Below are 22797 nucleotides of genomic sequence, written 5' to 3' on the forward strand. Positions count from 1 at the left end.
GGTATTGGAATGAAAACTGACCTTTTCCAGTCCTGTGGCCACTGCTGAGTTTTCCAAATTTGCTGGCACATTGAGTACAGCACTTTCACTGCATCATCTTTTAGGATTTGAAATAGCTCAACTGAAATTCCATCACCTCTGCTAGCTTTATAGTGATGCTTCCTATGGTCTGCTTAACTTCACACTCCAGGATGTCTGGCTTAGATGAGTGATCACACCATCATGGTTACCTAGGTCATAAAGATCTTTTTTGCATAGTTCTGTGTATTCTTGCCACCTTTTCCTAATATCTTCTGCTTCTGTTAGATCCATACCATTTCTGTCCTTTATTACGCCCATTTTTGCATGAAATGTTCCCTTGGTATCTCTTACTTTCCTGAATAGATCTCTAGTCTTTCCCATTCTGTTGTTTTCCTATATTTCTTTGCACTGATCGCTGAGGAAGGCTTTCTTATCTCTCCTTGCTATTCTTTGGAACTCTGCATTCAGATGGGTTTATCTTTCCTTTTCTCCTTTGCTTTTTGCTTCTCTTCTCACTTATTTGTAAGGCCTCCTCAGACAACCATTTTACCTTTTTGCATTTATTTTTCTTGGGGATGTTCTTGATCACTGCCTCCTGTACAGTGTCACAAACCTCTGTCCATAGTTCTTCAGGCACTCTATCAGATCTAATCCCTTGAATCTATTTGTCCCTTCCACTGTATAATCATAAGGGATTTGATTTAGGTCATATCATTGCACTCATCTCACACGCTAGTAAAGTAATGCTCAAAATTTTCTAAGCCAGGCTTCAGCAATATGTGAACCGTAAACTTCCAGATGTTCAAGCTGGTTTTCGAAAAGGCAGAGGAACCAGAGATCAAATTGCCAACATCTGCTGGATCATGGAAAAAGCAAGAGAGTTCCAGAAAAGCATCTATTTCTGCTTTATTGACTATGCCAAAGCCTTTGACTGTGTGGATCACAATAAACTGGAAAATTCTTCAAGAGATAGGAATACCAGACCACCTGACCTGCCTCTTGAGAAACCTATATGCAGGTCAGGAAGCAACAGTTAGAACTGGACATGGAACAACAGACTGGTTCCAAATAGGAAAAGGAGTACGTCAAGGGCTGTATATTGTTACCCTGATTATTTAACTTATATGCAGAGTACATCATGAGAAACGCTGGGCTGGAGGAAGCACAAGCTGGAATCAAGATTGCTGGGAGAAATATCAATAACCTCAGATATGCAAATGACACCACCCTTGTGGCAGAAAGTGAAGAGGAACTCAAAAGCCTCTTGATGAAAGTGAAAGAGGGGAGTGAAAAAGTTGGCTTAAAGCTCAACATTCAGAAAATGAAGATCATGGCATCTGGTCCCATCACTTCATGGGAAATAGATGGGGAAACAGTGGAAACAGTGTCAGACTTTATTTTTTTGGGCTCCAAAATCACTGCAGATGGTGACTGCAGCCATGAAATTAGAAGAAGCTTACTCCTTGAAAGGAAAGTTATGACCAACCTAGATAGCATATTGAAAAGCAGAGACATTACTTTGCCAACAAAGGTCTGTCTAGTCAAGGCTATGGTTTTTCCAGTAGTCATGTATGGATGTGAGAGTTGGACTGTGAAGAAGGCTGAGAGCCGAAGAATTGATGCTTTTGAACTGTGGTGTTGGAGAAGCCTCTTGAGAGTCCCTTTGACTGCAAGGAGATCCAACCAGTCCATTCTAAAGGAGATCAGTCCTGGGATTTCTTTGGAAGGAATGATGGTAAAGCTGAAACTCCAGTACTTTGGCCACCTCATGCGAAGAGTTGACTCATTGGAAAAGACTCTGATGCTGGGAGGGATTGGGGGCAGGAGGAGAAGGGGATGACAGAGGATGAGATGGCTGGATGGCATCACCGACTCGATGGACATGAGTTTGAGTGAACTCCGGGGGTTGGTGATGGACAGGGAGGCCTGGCGTGTTGCAATTCATGGGGTCGCAAAGAGTTGGACATGACTGAGCGACTGAACTGAACTGAACTGAATGGTCTAGTGGTTTTCCCTACTTTCTTCAATTTAAGTTTGAATTTTGCAGTAAGAAGTTCATGATTTGAGCCACAGTCAGCTCCCAGTCTTGTTTTTGCTGACTGTATAGAGGTTCTCCATCTTTGGCTGCAAAGAATATAATCAATCTGATTTCAGTATTGACCATCTGGTGATATCCATGTGTATAATTGTCTCTTGTGTTGTTGGAAGAGAGTGTTTGCTATGACCAGTGTGTTCTCTTGGCAAAACTCTATAAGGCCAAACTTGCCTTTAAATCCAGATATCTCTTGACGGCCTACCTTTGCATTCCATTCCCCATGATGAAACATATTTTTGGGGTGTTAGTTGTAGAAGATCTTGTAGGTCATCATAGAACCAGTCAACTTCAGCTTCTTGGGCATTAGTGGTTGGGGCATAGACTTGTATTACTGTGATACTGAATGGTTTGCCTTGGAAACGAACAGAGATCATTTGCCCTCCACCACACTCGTGCCCTGTAGTGCATGTACTCAGAAAGGGGCACGTACCCAAGTACTGCATTTCAGACTCTTTTGTTGTCTATGAGGGCTACTCCATTTCTTCTAAGAGATTCTTTCCCAAAGAGTGGATATAATGGTCATCTGAATTGAGTTTGCCCATTCCCATCCATTTTAGTTTGCTGATTCCTAAAATGTCAGTGTTCGCTCTTGTCATCTCCTGTTTGACCACTTCCAATTTACTTTGATTCATGGACCTAACATTCCAGGTTCCTACGCTATATTGTTTTTTATAGCATCGGACTTTACTTTCATCACCAGTCACATCCACAATTGGGCATTGTTTTCGCTTTGGCTCCATCTTTTCATTCTTTCTGGAGTTATTTCTCCACTCTTCTCCAGTAGCATATTAGGCACCTACCAACCTGGGGAGTTCATCTTTCAGTGTTTTATCTTTTTGCCTTTTCATACTGTTCATGGGGTTCTCAAGGCAAGAATACTGAAGTGGTTTGCCATTCCCTTCTCCAGTGGACACATTTTGTCAGAACTCTCCACCATGACCCGTCTGTCTTGGGTGGCCCTACATGGCATGGTTCATAGTTTGATTGAGTTAGACAAGGCTGTGGTCCACATGATAAGTTGAGCCAACTTACAGTAGCTCAAAGCCCCTTTCTGTGTACATGGACTAAAGGGCATGAGCCTGGTACAGGGCAAAGCTTCCAAACCGCTATGTACAGATTTGAGAGATGATACGATAGTGGTGCCTGGACCACCTGCATCAGAGATCAGTAGGTGGGATTGGCAGTCAGTTTTGACAAACTCTCCAGTGGATTTTCAGGTATGCTAAAGTTTGGGAACCACTGTGGGCCTGAAAATTAGCATTTTTAATAAGTGCCCAAGTGATACTGCCCACTCCTTGAAAACCTCTGCTGTAAGAATAGAGAAGAGGGGACAGTGTGTAATGGGGATAATCTCCTTCCCCCTAGAATGCAACCTCCCCACTTCCCGAGTCCCAGTCAAACCCATCTTTGAAGGCCCACTCCAAGGGAAACTTCTAGCTAACTGGACAGTAGGTTATCACATTACACCTTATTACATTTCAGGAATCAGCAGACTAGGAATGGTTGGGGGAGGGAGATCAAATAAGAAGTATGCAGCAGAGACCAGATGTGGCCCTCAGAGCCTGAGCTGTTTACTGTCTGGCCCTTTACAGAAAATGTTTGCCAATTCCTCTTATATTTATTTATGTACTTTTCTTATTTCTCCTCATAAACTGCTAACTCCAAAGTCAATATCTGAATCATATTTGTGTTTCATTCAGTACCAAGCACATGATAGTTGCTCAACAAACATGGAGAGGATGGATGTTGGTTGGGTGAGCCAGTTTTGTGTTTAACCAGTGTTCTGAGGTCCAAAAGAAATGATCAGCCTTTCTACTTAGCTACCTTTGTGGCTGCCATGTCCACGAAATAAGAACAATAGTTTCTCATTTGAGTAGATGATGAGAATCAAGAAGTTTACACTAATGGAATTTATTCTTTTTGTTAGTAACTTGAATGATGAAAACCAGTTAGGAGTTGTCCTGTTGCTTGAAAAACAAGACTAGCATTTTAGAATGTTCATAAATGTGAGTGTTAAAAATAAGCTAAAAGCTTGAATTTTCACTTGGATTTCTGGTGTCCAGTAAAAGATTTTCGTGGTTACACACTACCAGAGTTAAAAAGAGACCCTGGAGGGACTTCCCTGGTGGCCCAGTGGTTAAAATTTTGCCTTCCAAGGCAGGGAGTGTGGGTTTGGTCCTTGATCCCTGATTGAGGAGCTAAGATCCCACATGCCTTGTGGTTAAAAAACCAAAACATAAAACAGAAACGATATTATGACAAATTCAATAAAGACTTTATAAAATGGTCCACATTAAAAAAAATCTTTAAAAAGAGAGAGAGACCCTAGAGGCAACACTGCATGGATCCCACAGTCCTGGCTCACCCTCTGCTTGAATGCCTCCACCAACTGAAAACTCATTTCTTCACAAAGCAGCCCTCCACTTTTAACAACTCCAACTGTTAGTAAGCACTTTTTTTCTGTTGAGTTGAAGTCTATCTCCTTACAGTTTCCACTCTGTAGTCCTATTCTAGCTATCACAATTAGCTACCGAAGTTTTATAATTATGAGGGGGAAAGTAAGGTAAATGTACACTTGCCTGGAAAGAGTGGAAAGTTGTAGAGGATCTACCCCTGTTTAGATAGTTTTCTTCTGCAAACAGTAGCAAGATGGTCTAAAAATACCAGAAGCTAAAAGCCAGCAGGTATGCCAAAAGAAATAAAGCAAACATATGGGTATAAAATGGGATAGAACATAACATTCCAAATACAATAGGAAGCAAAAGACTGGTGGTGACAGTAGATCACAGGCTGACCACAGACAGGCCGTGTTTCCGCTTGAGGGGAAGGTTAATAGCAATTAGAGGCTATTCTTTGGGACAAATGAGGGAAAGAGCTGGGCTGGGGCGGGGATGGGTGTGGGAGTGGGGGAAACTCTGAATTGCTTTGTGATCCCAAAGCTCTGCACTGGCTGCCAGGACAAGTTGCTAGGGCAGACACACAGCAAGAGAAAGCCTCTTAGGAATGGCTGAGTCCTTTAACCGGTGGGCTGGGCCAAAGTAGTGAGGGCCTAAGGAGGGAGCTGTTGCAAAGGAGATGGGAGGAGTGGGCGGAGGAAGGATGCTCAATACCTGTCCACAGTATAATGTTGGCTGAGTACTCATCCAGACACCTTGCGAACTGACCAGCCGATCACTGCATGAAAAGTAGCTCCAGGACCCATTTTTATTTTCATTTTTCTGTTCATTTTTGTTTAGAGTACAGTTGCTTTATAATGTTGTGTCAGTTTCTGCCATACAGCAAAGTGAATCAGTTATATGTATACATATATCCCCTCTTTCTTAGAGTTCCTTCCCATTTAGGTCACCAGAGAGCACTGAGTAGAGTTCCCTGTGCTATAAAGTAGGTTATAGCACTGTTATAACTTATTAGTTATCTATTTTATGCATGTGAATTCGCTCAGTCGTGTCCGACTCTTTGCGACCCCATGGACTGTAGCCCACCAGGCTCCTCCATCCATGGAATTTTCTAGGCAAGAGCACTGGAGTGGGTTGCCATTTCCTTCTCCAGGAGATCTTCCCAACCCAGGGATTGAACCCGGGTCTCCCGCATTGTGGGCAGACGCTTTACTGTCAGCCACCAGGGAATCCCATTTTATGCATAGTAGTGCATATATGTCAATCCTAATCTCCCAGTTTGTCCCACCCCATCCCTTGGTATCCATACATTTCTTCTCTACATCTGTGTCTCCGTAAGAACAATGTTTATTGATCACTTACTCTCTGCTTTTCTAAAGCACCGTTACCACTCAGAGCCTGGGGTAATGTGGGGCACTTAATCTAAAACTAGCAGACGCTAATAAGCTTCTGGTCTCATACCATCCTCCTGTCTTCCCAGCACACATGTGCATGAGTGCGCATGCGTGAACCTGCCCCTCTCACACATACACACATCGTACATACCATGGTTAAATCTACATAGTTATCACCTCTTCTAGTTTCACCTGTGTGATGGGATTTTTTTCCCTTTTTTTCTGCCGCCCTTTGCTTAGGAAGAAAATATCTTAGATTTGAGAAAGGGGCTTTTAGGATGCTGGGGAAGAGTTTATAATCAAGCCTAGAATAGGAGTATGTTCAATAATTGTAAAGGGTTAAAAGCCCAAATTGTTGAGGGTCTTCCCTTCTCCACATTCAAGGAGCTCCCATATGACAGTTGAGACTTGAGTTCTAGATTCAGACTGTTTTGGTTTCTGCCATTTAGTAGCTGTGTGATCTTGGACAAGCCGTGTGACTTCTCAGAACCTGCTTCCTCAGCAGGTTCCTCAGCAGTGGTGGCTGTTGTTCAGTTGCCAAGTCATGTCCAACTCTTCACAACGCCATGGACTGTAGCACGCCAGGCTTCCCTGTCCCTCACCATCTCCAGGACTTTGTCCAAGTTCATGTCCATTGAATCTATGATGCCATCCAATCATCTCATCCTCTGTCGCCCGCTTCTCCTTCTGATTTTAATCTTTCCCAGCATCAGGGTCTTTTCCAATGGATCAGCTGTTCGCATCAGGTGACCAAACTATTGGAGCATCAGCTTCAAAATCAGTCCTTCCAAAGAGTATTCAGGGTTGACTTCCTTTAAGACTGACTTGTTTGATCTCATTGCTTTCCAAGGGATTCTCAAGAGTCTTCTCCAGCACCACAGATCAAAAGCATCAGTTCTTTAGCACTCTGCCTTTTTTATGGTCCAGCTCTCACATCCATACATGACTACTAAAAAGACCATAGCTTTGACTAGATGAATCTTTGTCAGCAAAGTGATGTCTTTGCTTTTATTACCCTGTTTCCTCAGCAGTAATGATCAGTAATTACTACTCCAAAACAATGCCAGAAAGAGTAAGCAGGTGAGGAGGCTGATCATTATTAAATGCCTATTCTGTGCTGCAAATTGTACTTGCATTTTATTATTCAATTTTTCCAATCAGTCTTAAAAATCTATATCAGTAGCACTGTTTACAAATGAGGAAACTGAGGCCCATGGACTTAAGTAACCTAAGGTTTCCCAGCTAGAGCAGAGGCAGGAATGGAAGTAGCCTTCTCTGAATACAGAACTCTTCCTTTTTTCTTCTAAATCATGTTGCTCCCCGAGACTGTGCCTGGCACATAGTAGACTTTCAGGAAAGGTAGATGTCCTTCATCCCCCAAATGATTTTGTAAACAACGCGAACAGGACCAGACTTATATCTAAATAAGATAATTATCTGAAAATAGGTACAGGAAAGGCTTACAAATGTTAGACACACCCTAAATCCAGGTGTGATTTCTGGGATACACAGAGGCAAGCCTGGGGAGAGTTACAGTTGACAGATCTGCTGTGTACTGACACCCTGCTTGAGATAACACCTGTGAGATGGTCTATCAGACAGAAGGCCATAGGTGCCAAGTTAAATTGGTAAGAAATTCACTGGCCCAGAGAGACCTAGACTGGAGTGCACATAAGTCACTCTGCCATTTGTATGTAGACTTGCAACCCTGGTTTCAGACCACATGCCATTTGCAAGCTCCATGGCCTCAAGTAACTTATTAGGGTGCTCTGAACCTCAATTTTCCTGTGGGAAATTGAAGACATAATCCCTGTATCATAGGTTTATTGTGAGGAATAAATAAGATCATGCATTTCAGGCTCCTATCACTAAGCAGGTACCCCCAGAATGGCAAGAATTATCAGTTACCAGCACTGGATCTAAGGGCACTGGCCTCCTAGTGCATAAAAGATCATTCACATACAGACCAAGAGTATGAGGTATCACTTCTACCCCAGGCTATCTATCTCTCTATAATATCTCAAAGCCCCATTTTTTAAGCTCCTCATAGCGAATAATAAAGGAAACTCTGAAGGAGAAAGGCTACACTCTTGGAGTAAGCTCTGGGGGGAGCATGTTCAAATGGCAGTGCCCCAACATAGCCCCTGCTTCTTCAAGGGACTCTTGACCCTGGTGTTCATAATGTGAGCAAATGCCAAGTCAAGTGATAGCTACAGGGCCACCGGTAGATCCAAGGTATATCCAGTTTGGAGCATAGGACAAGAAGAGAAAATACGTCTGGTGAAGACTTTATAGAGGGTCGTCCTTGGTGGTCCAGTGGTTAAAAATCCACCTTCCAGTGCAGGGGACACAGGTTCGATCCGTGGTTGGGGAATTAAGATCCCACATGCCTCAGAGGTACTGAGCCCACACACGGCAACTAGAGAGTCCGTCCTCTCTAAAGCCTGTGCTCCACAACAAGAGAAGCTCTTCCCTTCACACACACACACACACACACACACACACACACACACACACACCCCCCGCAACAAAGACTCAGCACAACCGGAAAAAAAAACAAACACTTTATAGATAAATGTCCATGTCCTTGAACAATTACTTTGAAAGCCTGGCTATTTCCCCTAATCTCTGTCCTAGCTCAGTAATGCTTGTCAGAAAGTAGCAACAGTAGACAGACTAGCCTACTGTGACTTAACCCAACGTCAGGCCAGTTCAAGGCTGAAGTGGGGTGGCAGAAAATGGAATGCACTAGAAATGGGGAGGGGGATGTGAGCTTGGCAGAGAAACTTAGTATGGAGAGGTTTTTATAGAGGCCTTTTTATAGCCTTGGCTCCTGAGACTTACACGTACAAATCCCAGGAAGGCAGAGTTCTGCTAAAACTATACAGGGGAAAACGGACTGAAACCATCAGATGAAGAGTTTACTTTGTCCCCAGGCATACAAAAGAAGAGTTTTCTAACTTTGAGGTTATTGGTGGAAATCGAAGTATCTTTTTCTCATAAAAGAGTCTTCTTTTATCCTTTGGTGGCTCAGTGGGTAAAGAATCCACCTGCAATGCAAGAGACACGGGAGATGCTGGTTCGATCCCTGGATTGGGAAGATCCTGTGGAGAAGGAAATGGCAACCCACTCCGGTATTCTTTCCTGAAAAATCCCATGGATAGAGGAGCCTGGTGGGCTACAGTCCATGAGAGTGCAGAGTTGGACACAACTTAGCAACTAAACAACAACAACCAACTCTCTTTTGAGTCTGTGCCATAATCTAGGAGGCTGTTCAAACAGCAGCCACTGTGTCCCATAGTTGTCCCATAGTTCTGGGGATTATAAATCCAAAGTCAAGGCCTTAATCCAGGTCAGCAGGGCCATGCTCCCCCTGACAGGCTTCCTTGCCTCTTCCTGGCTTCTGGTGACCCCAGGTATCCCCTGGTTTATGAAAACATTACTCCACTCTCTGCCCACATCTTCACGTGGCTGCTTTCTCTTCTTGTGTGTCTGCCTCTTCACACTGCACTCTTTCATAAGGACACCAGTCATTGGATGAGGGGCCTACCCTATGCAGGTATGACCTCGTGTTAACTTAGTATATCTACAGCGCTTCCAAATTAGGCCTCTTTCTGACATGTCGGCATTAGGAATCGGGCATCTTTTTGAGGGGACACAGTTCAGCCCATAACAAGGAGTATTTGAAGTGAGAGAAAAAAGGACACAGATACAGTGTATGATGGCTGGCTGGGAAATTAAAGAGATGAATGTCCCAACATTAGGCACCAACTTAATGTAACAACTGGATTCAAGTTTGTCTGAACCAATAGAGTAGCATCCATCTTCAAACCCTGGAGTTAAGACTGAAGAACCTTTAATAATGTCAATAATAGCAATTAATAATAATCATGATAGCAGCAAATAACATTCATTAAGAGTTTACTAAGTGCCAGTTACATATCTAACTGCTATCTTTGTATTATCTCATCTAATACTCCGAACAACCCTACAAGGTGATATCGTTACCCCAGTTTTACAGTTGAGGAGACCAAAGCCTGGATGGGGTGGCGGGGGGAACTTCCTAACTTCCTTGGAGTCAAACTGAGAAGCTGAAGGTGGAGCCCAGGCAGGCTGGTTCGAGAGCACACTACTCACTACGGAGATCAACCGTCTAAATCTTCTATTCCTGAAGAGCCTTCTGGAAAAACGGCCTTTTAAAAACAGGCGCAAACGTAAACAGATAAAACAGACCAGACCATGGTTCTTTATAAAGAGACTTCTGAATGTGACTGTGACTGATGACAGAAACAACCTTTGGGATCTTCACTATTGAACAGGTTTAAAGTAATCATTCTCCAAACCCCAGATCAGGCTTGCCTCCTCACGTTCAGCACGTGCTTACCATCTGCTCAGCGTGGCCCTCGGTGCTTTACAGATATCTCATTTACCCCACAGAACCAGCCTATGAGGGAAATGGGGTCTCATTTCTCTGCTGAAGAAACTGAGGCCCAATAGATGATATAACTTGCTCAAGGACACGTGGCTAGTGTGTGGCCTGCTCAGAATTTGAACCCAGGTCTTTCTAACACCAGAGCCCATGCTGTCAGCCAGCCTGCTGCAGGTGTGCAGTCAGCCGTGTGGGTCTGCACAAACCAGGGGCCCTGAAAACTACAGGCCGCGCACCAAACCCAGCCCACCTCCTTTTCGTAACCAATATTTTATTGGAATACAGCCATACTCTTCTTAGGGCTTGTCCGTGGCTGCTTTTGCACAGCAGAGCTGAGTGGTCTCAGCAGAGCCTAAAATATTTGCTCTCAGGCCCATTTCAGAAGTGCCGGTCCTGCCACAGAAGATGCAGGCTATATAGCTGCCCTGCCCTAGAGCAGTGGGGCTAAGGCTGCCTCTATCCCCAAACACCCAGGGCCGACATAACATGGCGTTATCTGCATGTTCCTTCCAAAAGAGATCAGATCCTTCTCCCCTTCATATTCTTCAGCCAGCCAGCACCAGCTTGTTAGAGAAACACTTGATAGAGTCTGCTGTCTATAAATTACAAACAAAACAATGGGGTTTCAGAAAAAGTTTGCTCATTTAAATTTATAGGGTTCTGACCTTAACCAAGTAACTGAGGTTAACATCACCAATAACATATCACCCTGGAGATGAGGTACTGGGAAGGACACAGCAGCACTTTGCTGAAAAAAAGCTAACCTCAATCTGCTGCTGCTGCTGCCGCTAAGTTGCTTCAGTCATGTCCGACTCTGTGCGACCCCATAGACAGCAGCCCACCAGGCTCCTCCATCCCTGGGATTCTCCAGGCAAGAACACTGGAGTGGGCTGCCATTTCCTCCTCCAATGCATGAAAATGAAAAGTGAAAGTGAAGTTGCTCAGTCGTGTCCGACTCTTAGCAACCCCATGGACTGCAGCCTACCAGGCTCCTCTGTCCATGGGATTTTCCAGGCAAGAGTACTGGAGTGGGGGGCCATTGCTTTCTCCAAGCCTCAATCTAATCATGAGGGAAAAAAAAAAAAACCCACCAAGTAAACTGAAATTGAAGAACAGTCGGGAGAATAATTGACCAGTTCTCATCAAAAAATGTCAATAACATAAAAGACCAGACAGAACTACACTGTCACAGGTCAGAGGAGACTGAGGAGGCGTGAAAATCAAATGCTGTGTGGTATCCAGGACCAGTGGTGGTTTAGTCACTAAGTCGTGTCTGACTCTTGTGACCCCATGGACTGAGCCCACCAGGCTCCTCTGTCCATAGGATTTTCCAGGCAAGAATACTGGAGTGGGTTGCCCTTTCCTTCTCCAAGGGATCTTCCTGACCCAGGGAGTAAACCCGGGCCTCCTGCACTGCAGGCAGTTTCTTTACTGACTGAGCTACCAGGGAAGCCCATTCCAAGGACTAAAAGGAGGACCAGATATGGTCTGTAATTTGTTTAATAACAGTGTATCTATGTGACTTTCCTGGTTTTGATGATTATACTGTGGTTCATAAGAGTATATGGGAGCTCTTGCCTATTCTCCCAACTTTATAAATCTAAAATTATTTCCAAGTACAAAATAAAAGAGATGCATCCCATGGGCGTGCTTAGTCGTGTCCGACCCTTTGTGACCCCATGGACTCTTCTGTCCATGGAATTTTCCAAGTAAGAATACCTAGTGGGTTGCCATTTCCTCCTCTAGGGCATCTTCCCAACCCAGGAATTGAAACCGCATCTCTCAGTGCGTCTCTTAAAAATATTTTTTTTTTATTTGTTGGGTTCTATTTCACAGTGAAATTGTTCTATTTTGATGGCTAGGACTACGTGACCAGTTTTAAACTCTCATCCTTCATTTCTGCCTTTGTGGGCCTTCTTTTATGTAGTTGGGTTTCTGGAGACACTAAAGGAGACAACATATAGAGGACTGGGGAGAGAGAAGAACTTTTCACAGCAGTTTGAGCTAAATCCATCTGGGCTGTTTCCAGTGTATCAGTAACCTCAGACAGCTGCCAGAGGCATAATCACATTAGTGCAAATCAGGACACTTATGTTGATGCAGAAACTGTAGGGAAGTGCAAGGAGTTCTCCTTTCGGGCCCCTGAGTCTAGAGAGCTTGAACACTTTGCTAACACTGACTTGTACCTCGACAGAGAAGCAGCCAGAGGAGAGGCAGATCCGCAGCAAAGAGCACTGTCCTCTGCCTCTTCAAACTCCCCATCCCCGCGCCAGCAGCCTCTGAGGGGCACTAGACTGCTCATCTCCCATCAGTCAGTCTCCACTTCCATTAGGGGAAGCCGACCCCACTCCACCCCCAAGGCTTTAAGCTCCATTTGGAGAGCTCTGTTTTCAGTTTCTTCTACTCTACTTCCCTGGAACCCCGGTCACAGCTGTAATCCGCAGCAAATGGATTTATTTCCCTGACCCTCGGGACAAAAGCCTAGTGTTCCCCAGACTTGGTGGCTCCTGGGAGGGCAGAACCATCAGTGTTTCTCCAGCTGCTGGTCTCAGGCCCTCTGGGCAGCAGGGACCTGTAATCAGATCACTATCGGAGCCAGTTACAGTCAGCATATCATTCAAAGTGGTCCCTCACGGTGGGGAAGGGGAAATGACTAAAGTACCAATCACAGCCTTTGGAGTGCCAGCTCACACAAAACTACACAGTGAGTTGGAACCCCGAGAAAAACAGACTACCAGTTCTAGACGTGAGCCATTTAACCAGATCTGGCTAGGTTTGCAGTGGGAGTCCACAGGGATGGGTGGCCTTGGGGGAGAAGTAAGGAACTAGTTAGGAGAAGGGAGGAATAAGGGTAGGAATTGAAAAGGAAATTGAATAGGGGTATGTGAAATGTTGAAAGCCGAGTTAAGTTTAAAGTATTCGGATTTTCTCATGTGGGGCCCCAGGGTGGGGGTGTAAGGAGACTCCACCCGTGCCTCCGTGGCTCCCATGAGCCTTCAGAGCATCTGCTGCTTCCCACAGAGCAGAGCTTCGGGGCAGAAGGCCCTGCAAGCTTGGCTTCAAAGAGTGGACTGTAGTCAAAAATGTCTAGAAGCTGCTATATTGTTCTACGCTTACTAATTAACTCTGTTTCTTTCTAACCCTAGTTCCTTTCCACCAGGAGACCAGTGAGAAAGTGACATATGGCAGGACCCTAGCTTCAGATTTCTCCTTAGGACAAACTCCAGTCCTCCAGTTGAGCAAATTCAACCACAGGTCCAGTAGGTTTGCCAGGGATGCCTCCATGTCCATGCTTCTGGAGGACAGTCAGCGAAGCCCAGTCTCCTTAAGTGACTCACTTCCCCAAATGCTAGGCTTCAATTTTTGCATAGGGAAAACAAGGGGGATTATGGTAATGTTTGATTTCTTAAATTGATTAGTGAGTGCCCTTGCGTATTATCCTTTGTATATTATATACATGCGTGCTCAGTCCCTCAGCCATGTCGAACTCTCCGCAGCCCCATGGACTGTAGCCTGCTAGGCTCCTCTGTCCACGAGATTTCCCAGGCAGGACTATTGGAGTGGGTTGCCATTTCCTACTCCAGGGGATCTTCCTAACCCAGGGATGAACTCCCGTCTCCTGCATTAGCAGGCAGATCCTTTACCACTAAGCCACCTGGGAAGCCTATATTATATACAGAGAGAGGTTGTTTTGTAAGTATGCAATATTTAATAGACATTAATTAATAATTAGGGGTTAAATTCAGTGACCACAATTCTTTTCCACCTCTGAAAATCTAGTTTGCTCCGGTATAGACTTTGGCCAGTGTCATTGAAATAATTGCTCAAGCTGAGATCATGAATGACATCTCAGAGGGTGTAGTGTGGGAAGAGCTCTGGCTTTGGAGTCAGACTGAATTTTGCATCCCAGTTCTGTGATGACCTTAGATAAGTTACTTTGATAAGTTCTTCATTGACAAAATTGGGATAAAATCTATCCCGTAAGAGAGATCATGTATATTTATAAAGCATCTACTATAGAGATTGATACATAATAGGTGCTCAATAAATAATCAATATTTTAGTGCAGATACTGATGGAAGGTACTGGAATTAAAACACCAGTGGTGTATGCTTTAAAGGAGTTGGTGAGAATTCTACAGATGAGATAGAAATTAAGCAAAGCTTTCCAGCAAGAAGTAGGATGGAGTGTGGTATGTTTCACGCAATTTTGTTCAACAAAAATTTATGAAATAAAACACTAGGTATAAATGGGAAAACAGGATATAATCCTTGTTCCCCAGAAGTTCACAGTCTAATGAGAAAGACAGACATATAAGCAGATCAGTTTCATGTGACATGACATTACAAGATCTAGGAGAGAGGTAAGCACAAAGTGTCATGGAATAGCCAACCAACTGGACGGCTCTAAGGGAGAAATTAAAACCTAGTTTGAAGTAAGCAAGACAAATGTTAGAGGAATCTGTGTTCAGTAAAATTTTCTCAGAAGAGCCTCAGGTTGTTCTGATGATCTGAGGAGCTCGTTTAGTGACAAATGGAAGACGGGCATTACAGGGAGGAGGGAGTAACATAAGTAAAAGCACGGAGGTCAGAAATAACTAGATGTCCGAAACTTCAAGTCTTTGGGAATCATGCCGTTTCCAGTGACAGTGTGGTGTGGAAAGTGAGGCCAGGGAGGCAGGCAGGGTCAGCTCATGGGCGTCCATATGCCACATTGAGAAACAGAGGGGAAACTGTGAGAGCCCAAGAACAGAGAGAATGACCAAATGGTGCAGGGACAACAGGAATATCAAAGAATGGAGTTGAGGGAAGCTGTTTGGTAGTTCCTCAGAAAGCTAAATATTGAACTCCCATCAGTTCAGTTCAGTCACTCAGTCGTGTCCGACTCTTTGGGATCCCATGAACGCAGCACACCAGGCCTCCCTGTCCATCTCCAACTGCCGGAGTCCACCCAAACCCACGTCCATTGAGTCGGTGATGCCATCCAGCCATCTCATCCTCTGTCGTTAGGGTCCTTTCAAATGAGTCAGCTCTTTTCATCAGGTGACCAAAGTATTGGAGTTTCAGCTTCAACATCAGTCCTTCCAGTGAACACCCAGGACTGATCTCCTCCAGGATGGACTGGTTGGATCGTCTTGCAGCCCAAGGGACTCTCAAGAGTCTTCTCTAACACCACAGTTCAAAAGCATCAATTCTTCAGTGCTCAGCTTTCTTCACAGTCCAACTCTCACATCCATACATGACCACTGGAAAAACCAGAGCCTTGACTAGATGGACCTTTGTTGGCAAAGTAATGTCTCTGCTTTTTAATATGCTGTCTTATGGTCTAGCGATTCCACTCCTAAGTATATACCCAAGAAGAATTGAAAGCAGGGACTCAAACAGGTACTTGTATACCCATGTTCATAGCAGTGTTATTCACAGTGGCCAAAACGTGGAAATAACCCAAGTGTGCATCAATGGATGAATTGATACACAAATGTGATAGATACATACAATGGGACGTTATTCAACCGTAAGGAGGGATGAAATTCTGATACATGCTACAAAACGGATAGACCTTGAAAAGTGAAAGCGAAACGTGAAAGTGTTAGTCACTTGATCATGTCCCACTCTTTGCAGCCCCATGGACTGCAGCCCACCAGGTTCCTCTGTCCCTGGGAGTTCTCCAGGCAAGAATACTGGAATGGGTTGCCATTCCATTCTCCAGTCTTTGAAAACACGCTAAATAAAATAAACTAGACACAAAAGGTCAAATATTACAGGATTCCACTTATATGAGATATCTAGAAGAGACATTTATAGAGATAGAAAGTAGATTAGAATTCATCAGGGGCTGGACATTCAGTTATTGCTAAATGATGATGGAGTTTGTGTTTGGAGTGGTGAAAATTATGGACATAGATAGTGGTTGCCCAAGGCCATGCAGCTAGTCACAGTAGAGTTGGCATTCCCAAAGCCAGGATTACTGGACTCCTAAATCCATGCTCTGTCTTCTTTAGCATGTCTCCTCTCCTGGGACGATTGAGCACCAGAGAATGGGCAGAGGGAAAGGCTGGTGATCTGTTCACCTGCAGCAGTAACTACTCTGCATGTGCGAAACCTAGGGAAACCCTCCTTCTCTTTCCCTGCACCACACTGCACATATCCCTCAACACACCACTCTTCTGAATGCCAGTACGTGTGCTCTTACCACGCATTTGGAACTCATATCAGGGTGGGCAACATTATTGTTATTTTTAAATTTGTACTTTATGCCCAATCCCCACCAACTAAGAAACGGAGTCAGGAGTTAAGGGGCAGGCTTCTAAAGATTCATTAACCCCTACAATTGTAAGCACATTTTTTATATATCTGTGCATTTTTTTCTGGGCTACAGGGCTTAGGTGTCATCATTTCTGATAAGTCTCCAAAAGTTATGAATGTTGAAATGAGGGTCCATGTCTCCTTTCAGTTCCCAGTACTTAGCAACCATACCTCACATGCTATAGATGCTCATCAGAGGTTCAGGTTGTGGGAAAACTAGGAACGTGTTGATTGGGGAACATTTTAGAAGTTTTGACGAGTGGAAGGCAGGACTGGGCAGCTTCGTGCTTTGAAAGCAGAGACACAATGTAGGTTTGGGCAGCTCAAAGGTTACTTCTCCTTTGAAGTGATCCCTAGTCTGTATGGCAGAGTCTATTCTTCCCTCCTCTGTGCTCCACAGGAGACTGCAAGGGAGCCAGAGAGAGAGAGAGAGAAACTGGAGAGACAGTGGTAGCCTTCAAAAGTGAGAGCTAGAACAGAGAGAAACAGCCAGCAGAAAGGGAGGAAGAGGGAGTCTCCCTTCCTCTCCATGTGCCTGAGAATGAAAAAGAGGACGTGCCTGGTCAGCCCTGGGGGAGAGACAGAGCCAGGCAGGGGGACCGCAAGAGAGAGAAGAGGGAGCTGGAGCCCGGGGAGTGGGACCAAGAGTGAGCATCGGGGAGAGGGTGTGGGAGAGAAAACAGAGGGGAGGAGTAGGGAGAGAGCGCCTCTGGGTAACTGGAGTAGCCAGTCAGGGTCCATGGGAGGAGGACAATGGGGTGAGAGGGAGAGGGGAATACTATTCAAGAGGAGAGGTGAGTGTGAGCACACGGTGGGGGGTGGGGGCGGGGGGAGGGAGGGCAGCTGTGAGCATGGGGGTGAGAAAGGATGGGGTTGAGGGGGCAGCAACAAGAATGGGGAAACCAGGCGCTGGGGGCAAAAGTCAACAAGACAGAAGAGGGGTGCAGAAGCCAGGATTGAGGCGAAGAAGAGAGGAGGGAGAGGCATGCTTGGGAGCAGAAGAAACGGGCAGACAGGCAAGAGAGTTCAGGAAACACTGTGTCCCATGTTGCTGAAGTCAGTCTCTCTCTCTTTCTCTTTCCCTCTCTCTTTCTTTCTCTTTCTCTCTCTGTCTCTCTCTCTTTCTTTCTCCCTTTCTCTCTTTCCCTCTCTTTCTTTCTTTCTCTTTCCCTTTGTCTCTCTCTTTCTCTTTCTCTCTCTGTCTCTCTTTCTCCCTCTCTCTTTCTCTTTCTCTTTCTCTCTCTGTCTTTCTCCCTCTCTCTTTCTCTTTCTCTCTCTGTCTCTCTTTCTCCCTCTCTCTTTCTCTTTCTGTCTCTCTTTCTCCCTCTCTCTTTCTCTTTCTCTCTCTCTCTCTCTTTCTCTCTCTCTTTCTCTTTCTCTCTCTGTCTCTCTTTCTCCCTCTCTCTTTCTCTTTCTCTCCCTGTCTCTCTTTCTCTCTCTCTTTCTCTTTCTCTTTCTCTCTCTGTCTCTCTTTCTCTTTCTCTCTCTGTCTCTCTTTCTCTCTCTCTTTCTCTTTCTCTCTCTCTGTCTCTTTCTCTCTCTCTTTTTTTCTCTTTCTCTTTCCCTTTGTCTCTCTCTCTTTCTCTCTCTCTCTTTCTCTCTCTCTCTCTCTTTTTTTCTCTTTCTCTTTCCCTCTCTCTCTCTCACATGGGGAGCAGCTGCTATCTTGCCTGTGCAGTTTTTCCATAAACAAATGCCTTGCCGTCTTTAGAATGTTGTCTTCTTTTATTTCTCATCAAGAATTGAGTGTACACTGTGCCCAAGATCTGCCCTGGCCACTGCAAAAACACAGTCAAGCCAAGGCCTGACCACTCAGGATGTAGCCTGCCCCCTCCTTTATTTGCTGTGGCTGCTGCCTTGTTTCATTTTATTTGTTTATGTCTATAAGTGTACTACTTCCGTTGAGATTTCCTAGGGTGGGACGCAAAGCAAGAACTGAAACCCAATTCTGGTCAACAGTTTGGAAAAGGGAGGTGGGCATTGAACTAAAAGAAGACTTTGAGATTCTGTGGGATATTTCAAGTTTGAACGTAACTCTCATTTACTGACTTGTTGCTTGGTAAGCCTCCTAATTCCAACAGAGCCTTATCTCTACAACTAGGTTGTCAGTTTCTGCAAGATCAGAAGTATGCCTTCTGTCTGTCGCTTTTTATTAAGCCAACCCTTCCTTCCATAGAACATAAGGTAAATTTCAACTGAGCGGAGCACAGGAAATACTTGCTGGCTTTGCTGTTTCATCAGCCTGCACCACCATTATCATCATAAGCATTCTTAACAAGTGAGTGGCCAAAATGAGTCCTAGAGCTGAGTGCAGTTCACGACAAAGAGAATTCATGGAGGGCGGCCTTGCCCTGTGGCAGTAAAAGCAGACATAAAAATTAGGAGAGGGACTTCTCTAGCAGTCCAGTGGTTAAGACTCCACATTTCCAATGCAAGGGGGCGCAGGCTCAATCCCTGATCTGGGAAATTGGATCTCACATGTTTTGTTTGAGTGTGGCAAAACCTTTACTGACAGCTCAAACCTCAGTAGACATCAGAAAATTCATACAGGAGAGAAATTATTTAAATGTGATATGTGTTACAAAGTCTTCAGCCAAAATGCACACCAGGATCTCACATGTTGCACAGCATGGCCAAGAAATTTTTTAAAAAGAACAAAATTAAATTTTAAAAAGCTAGGGGAAATCACTACTTAAGGACCCGGTCACGAGTATTGTTTGCTTTGCTTTGGAAGCCGTAGGCCTCTGAACTTCCACTTGCTGCCTTCCGCTGGGAGTAACCTGGGTTTCCTCACCTCCAACCTGCCTGTCCTTGAGCCTTCACCCATACTTTGTGCAGCCCGTGGTAAAACTTGCCCAGTCTGAGGACAGCATCCTGAGGAATGCTGACAACCTCCAAACTGAGCATGTTGAGAAGAAGATGGCAGGGTGTTATTAATGACTATTTTAGTTCTTTGCACTAAGGTTCTCAATATATTATTATTTTCTTCATTTATTAAGTTGGCATAATCTGCAAGCAGAGAATTGAATTCTATGATAGAATGACGAAGAAGTGTGGTTTTTAGATATAGGGAGGAGTGGGTAGAAGGAAAAGCTTATACACACACATATATATTAGGATTTTTAGGAATAGCATGAAAGAAGAAAAAGAGAGGAACTTGACCTGAGACCTGGGCATGACTTTCCCCTGACTCCTTCCTTTTTTCTCAGTTCTTCTCCACTCCCAATCACATTGCCTTGAAGGGATGCACAGCTTCCAGTTCTGAATCCCAAGCATACAATGGTCCCTGAAGGAATTTCTGGCACTTCCGTCCTTAGTGCCCAGGATAGAAGTTCCAGGAGACTCTGCCAGTTCCACCTTGGAAGAGGATCGATCTGTTGGAACTGGACAGTGGGAACCAGGCTGGGGACAGTTTTAATAACCACAATGGCCAGTGCATAAGGAACTCTCAGTATATGCTCGACTCCCCACTTAGCACTCTATCGTTAATATCCTCCCAACAATCCATCAGTCTCGTGTCTGCCAGGTTAAGACAGAAGGTTAGAGAAGGGTGACTTGCCAAGGCTTCCCAGCTGGTAAGTGGCGGAGCCAGGACTCAAACCCAAGTCTCTCTGACTCCAAAGCCTGTGGTTTTCACCACATTGCTCAACGTGGTGTCCTGCTCAGCATAGACCAGGGAGCACTCGCTGAGTACTTTGGGAAGGAAACAGACTCCAAACATACTCGAAGCTCTTCTGTCTTGGCAAACGAGACAAATACAAAAGCAAAGCAAACAATACTCATGACCTGGTCCTTAAGCAGTGATTTCCCCTAGCTTTTTAAAATTTAATTTTGTTCTTTTTTAAAAATTTCTTGGCCATGCTGTACAACATGTGAGATCCTGGTGTGCATTTCAGCTGAAGACTTTGTCACATATATCACATTTAAATAATTTATTTTTACAGTTTATTTTACTGCCTCTTTCTCTCATTCTGTTCTCTCTAGATTTTTTTAATTCCCATTTCTTTCGAGAACTGCCTGTGTAAATACAGACAAGTAATAATTTCTCTGATGTCCAGTTTCTCCACCCACTGATTAACAGGTTGCTGGTGCGAAGGATGCCCCCTAAGGAAGCCCATCACAGGGGGTCCTCCCTGGCTGTCTTTCACCTCCCCGAGCAGAATAACAGATCATAAGGTTTAGATTCGGGCTGACCTGATTTCACATCTCGCCTCGCGAGCCTTGTCCTGATGGCAGGGGTGGCTCAAGACCTCGGTTCAGAAGAGGTCCCACCACAGGCTGGGGGCGACAGATGCCTACTTGTGTGTTCTCTAGTTTGTTAAGCATTTCCCTTCTGCCTCTTTCCTCCCAGCACCTGCCTGCTCATCCGCTACCTGAGCACCCTGACTGTGCCATCCCATAGGCCATGGAGGACGAGCTGCCAGTCCCCCATACACCCAGCAGCACAAGTGTCACCAGCAGTGCCAGCGGCGTCAGCAGCAGCAGCAGTAGCAGCAGTGGGGGCAGTGGCCGGCCCACGGGGCCCCACATTTCTGTGTACAGCGGCATTCCTGACCGGCAGACTGTGCAGGTAAGGTGCCACCTGACTACTCATTAACCAGGAGGACGTGTTGGCGTGGTCCGGTCGGACAGCCAGGGTGCCAAGTCAAGAATGGGCACAAGGGCGTATGTTAGTGGCAGATGTCTGTGCATCATTGGAGAAGCAGTGATGCGAGATGGGTTCCCTCAAGGAGGTCTGGGGAGAGTGGAAATACTTAGCAGAGCTGGAAAATGCCTTTCTTACCTGGTGACTCAGACACCACAGGGCCATGTGGGGAGGAGATGCATGTGAAATTATTAAGGGCAAACAAGTGGAACTAGCAAACAGAAGAAAATGATCAGGATCAGCTCAGCTGCAACCTAGACCCACTATCTAAGTGACCGTTGCCCCATGGCAACTCGAAGTCTCTAACACACAGAGGACCAAAAAGGACCCCCAAACAACCCTTTGTCTTTGCAGCCTTCTGCCTTCTTCCCTAAAGCAGTGGTTTGCAAAATGTCATCCGTGAGGCCTTCTGGGTGACTACACACTGTTCCAAAATGCAGTCATGACCACACATTGCCTGCCATCTGCCAGGCACCGCATGCTGTCCAAAGCATTTTGCCTATTTATCTTCTCCAGCTGGGAGGAGGGTTCTTATTAGGCACAATTCTATAGTTGAGAAAACTGAGGCTCAGAGAAAGTAGTGTCTTATCCAGGGTCATGCAGGTAAAGACAAGAATGCTGAACCTGATCCTCACCCCTCACCCCCATCCCAAACCTGTGTTCTTATTCCCTACAATGTCTGGTTGAAGTTCCTGGATAAAATAGGCAGAAAAGAAAGACCACAGCAGAGAAATGTGTTTTCTGATGGCTTCGTTGTTGCAGTTTGAATGTACCAGATGAGTGTCCTTACCCTGCTTTGGCCCTAGGCCCAGATTAGGGGATGGAGAGGAAGCCACAGCAGATGGTGGGAGAGCCCGAGAAGTCTAGCTAGAGCAGACCCCATTAGATACTCTGGAGTCTCCTCTCCTAGCTATCTCACACTTAATAGCACCACGCTTCCATCCTTGCCGCCTCCTCCAGAGCCTCCTCCCCTGGCCCTTTGCACATGAGTATTTTAGCGTGTTTCTAGCTGCTGACATTAGGAGGTGCCCTCCTGCCCCTCCTGCCCCTCACCACAATTCCAGGCAAAAGGGATTTGAGATTTCTGCTCTGGCAAGTGGACTGACCTGAAGTTGTGTTCCACACCCAAGCAGAACCAGTGGGGTGCCTCCTACTTCCATTCGTTCACATCCTCCAGGGAGGAAGAGTCTGTCTCTGCCACTGCTATCTGGATGCTGGGAGGTGCTTTTAAGAGTCTAAGGAAAATAGAAAGGCTAGATAAAGGGAATAAGGAGAAAGAATTACGGGGAGAACAGGTATAAGAAGAACTGAGTACATGTAAAGCAGGAACCTCAGAGGGGAAAGTGCACTGAAGGAAGCATATGGAGGAGATGGTATGTGGAAAGGGTATCTGGGGAGACCCCAGAGCCCATGGAGAATCTGTGATATCAGCCTGTTTTTATAAAACCCCCAATCTGAGCCCCAAAGTGATTTTGTCCAAGAGCCACCAGCCCCTGGAAATCACTCTGAGCC

General features: G+C 45.2%; 1 protein-coding gene across 4 annotated transcripts in view; it reads left to right on the forward strand.

The window, feature by feature from the left end:
- Window positions 1–22797, forward strand: part of PHC2 (polyhomeotic homolog 2) — a 113714-nt gene that overhangs the window by 43831 nt on the left and 47086 nt on the right. For all 4 annotated transcript variants that reach the window (XM_070774191.1, XM_070774183.1, XM_019978692.2 and 1 more), the window contains exon 2: window positions 20992–21210. In XM_070774191.1, the coding sequence (XP_070630292.1) occupies window positions 21046–21210 (165 nt within the window). In that variant the 5' untranslated portion in view covers window positions 20992–21045. The remainder of the gene's footprint in view (window positions 1–20991; window positions 21211–22797) is intronic.

The sequence above is a fragment of the Bos indicus genome, chromosome 2 (assembly GCF_029378745.1).
Source record: "Bos indicus isolate NIAB-ARS_2022 breed Sahiwal x Tharparkar chromosome 2, NIAB-ARS_B.indTharparkar_mat_pri_1.0, whole genome shotgun sequence".
Lineage (NCBI taxonomy): Eukaryota > Metazoa > Chordata > Mammalia > Artiodactyla > Bovidae > Bos > Bos indicus.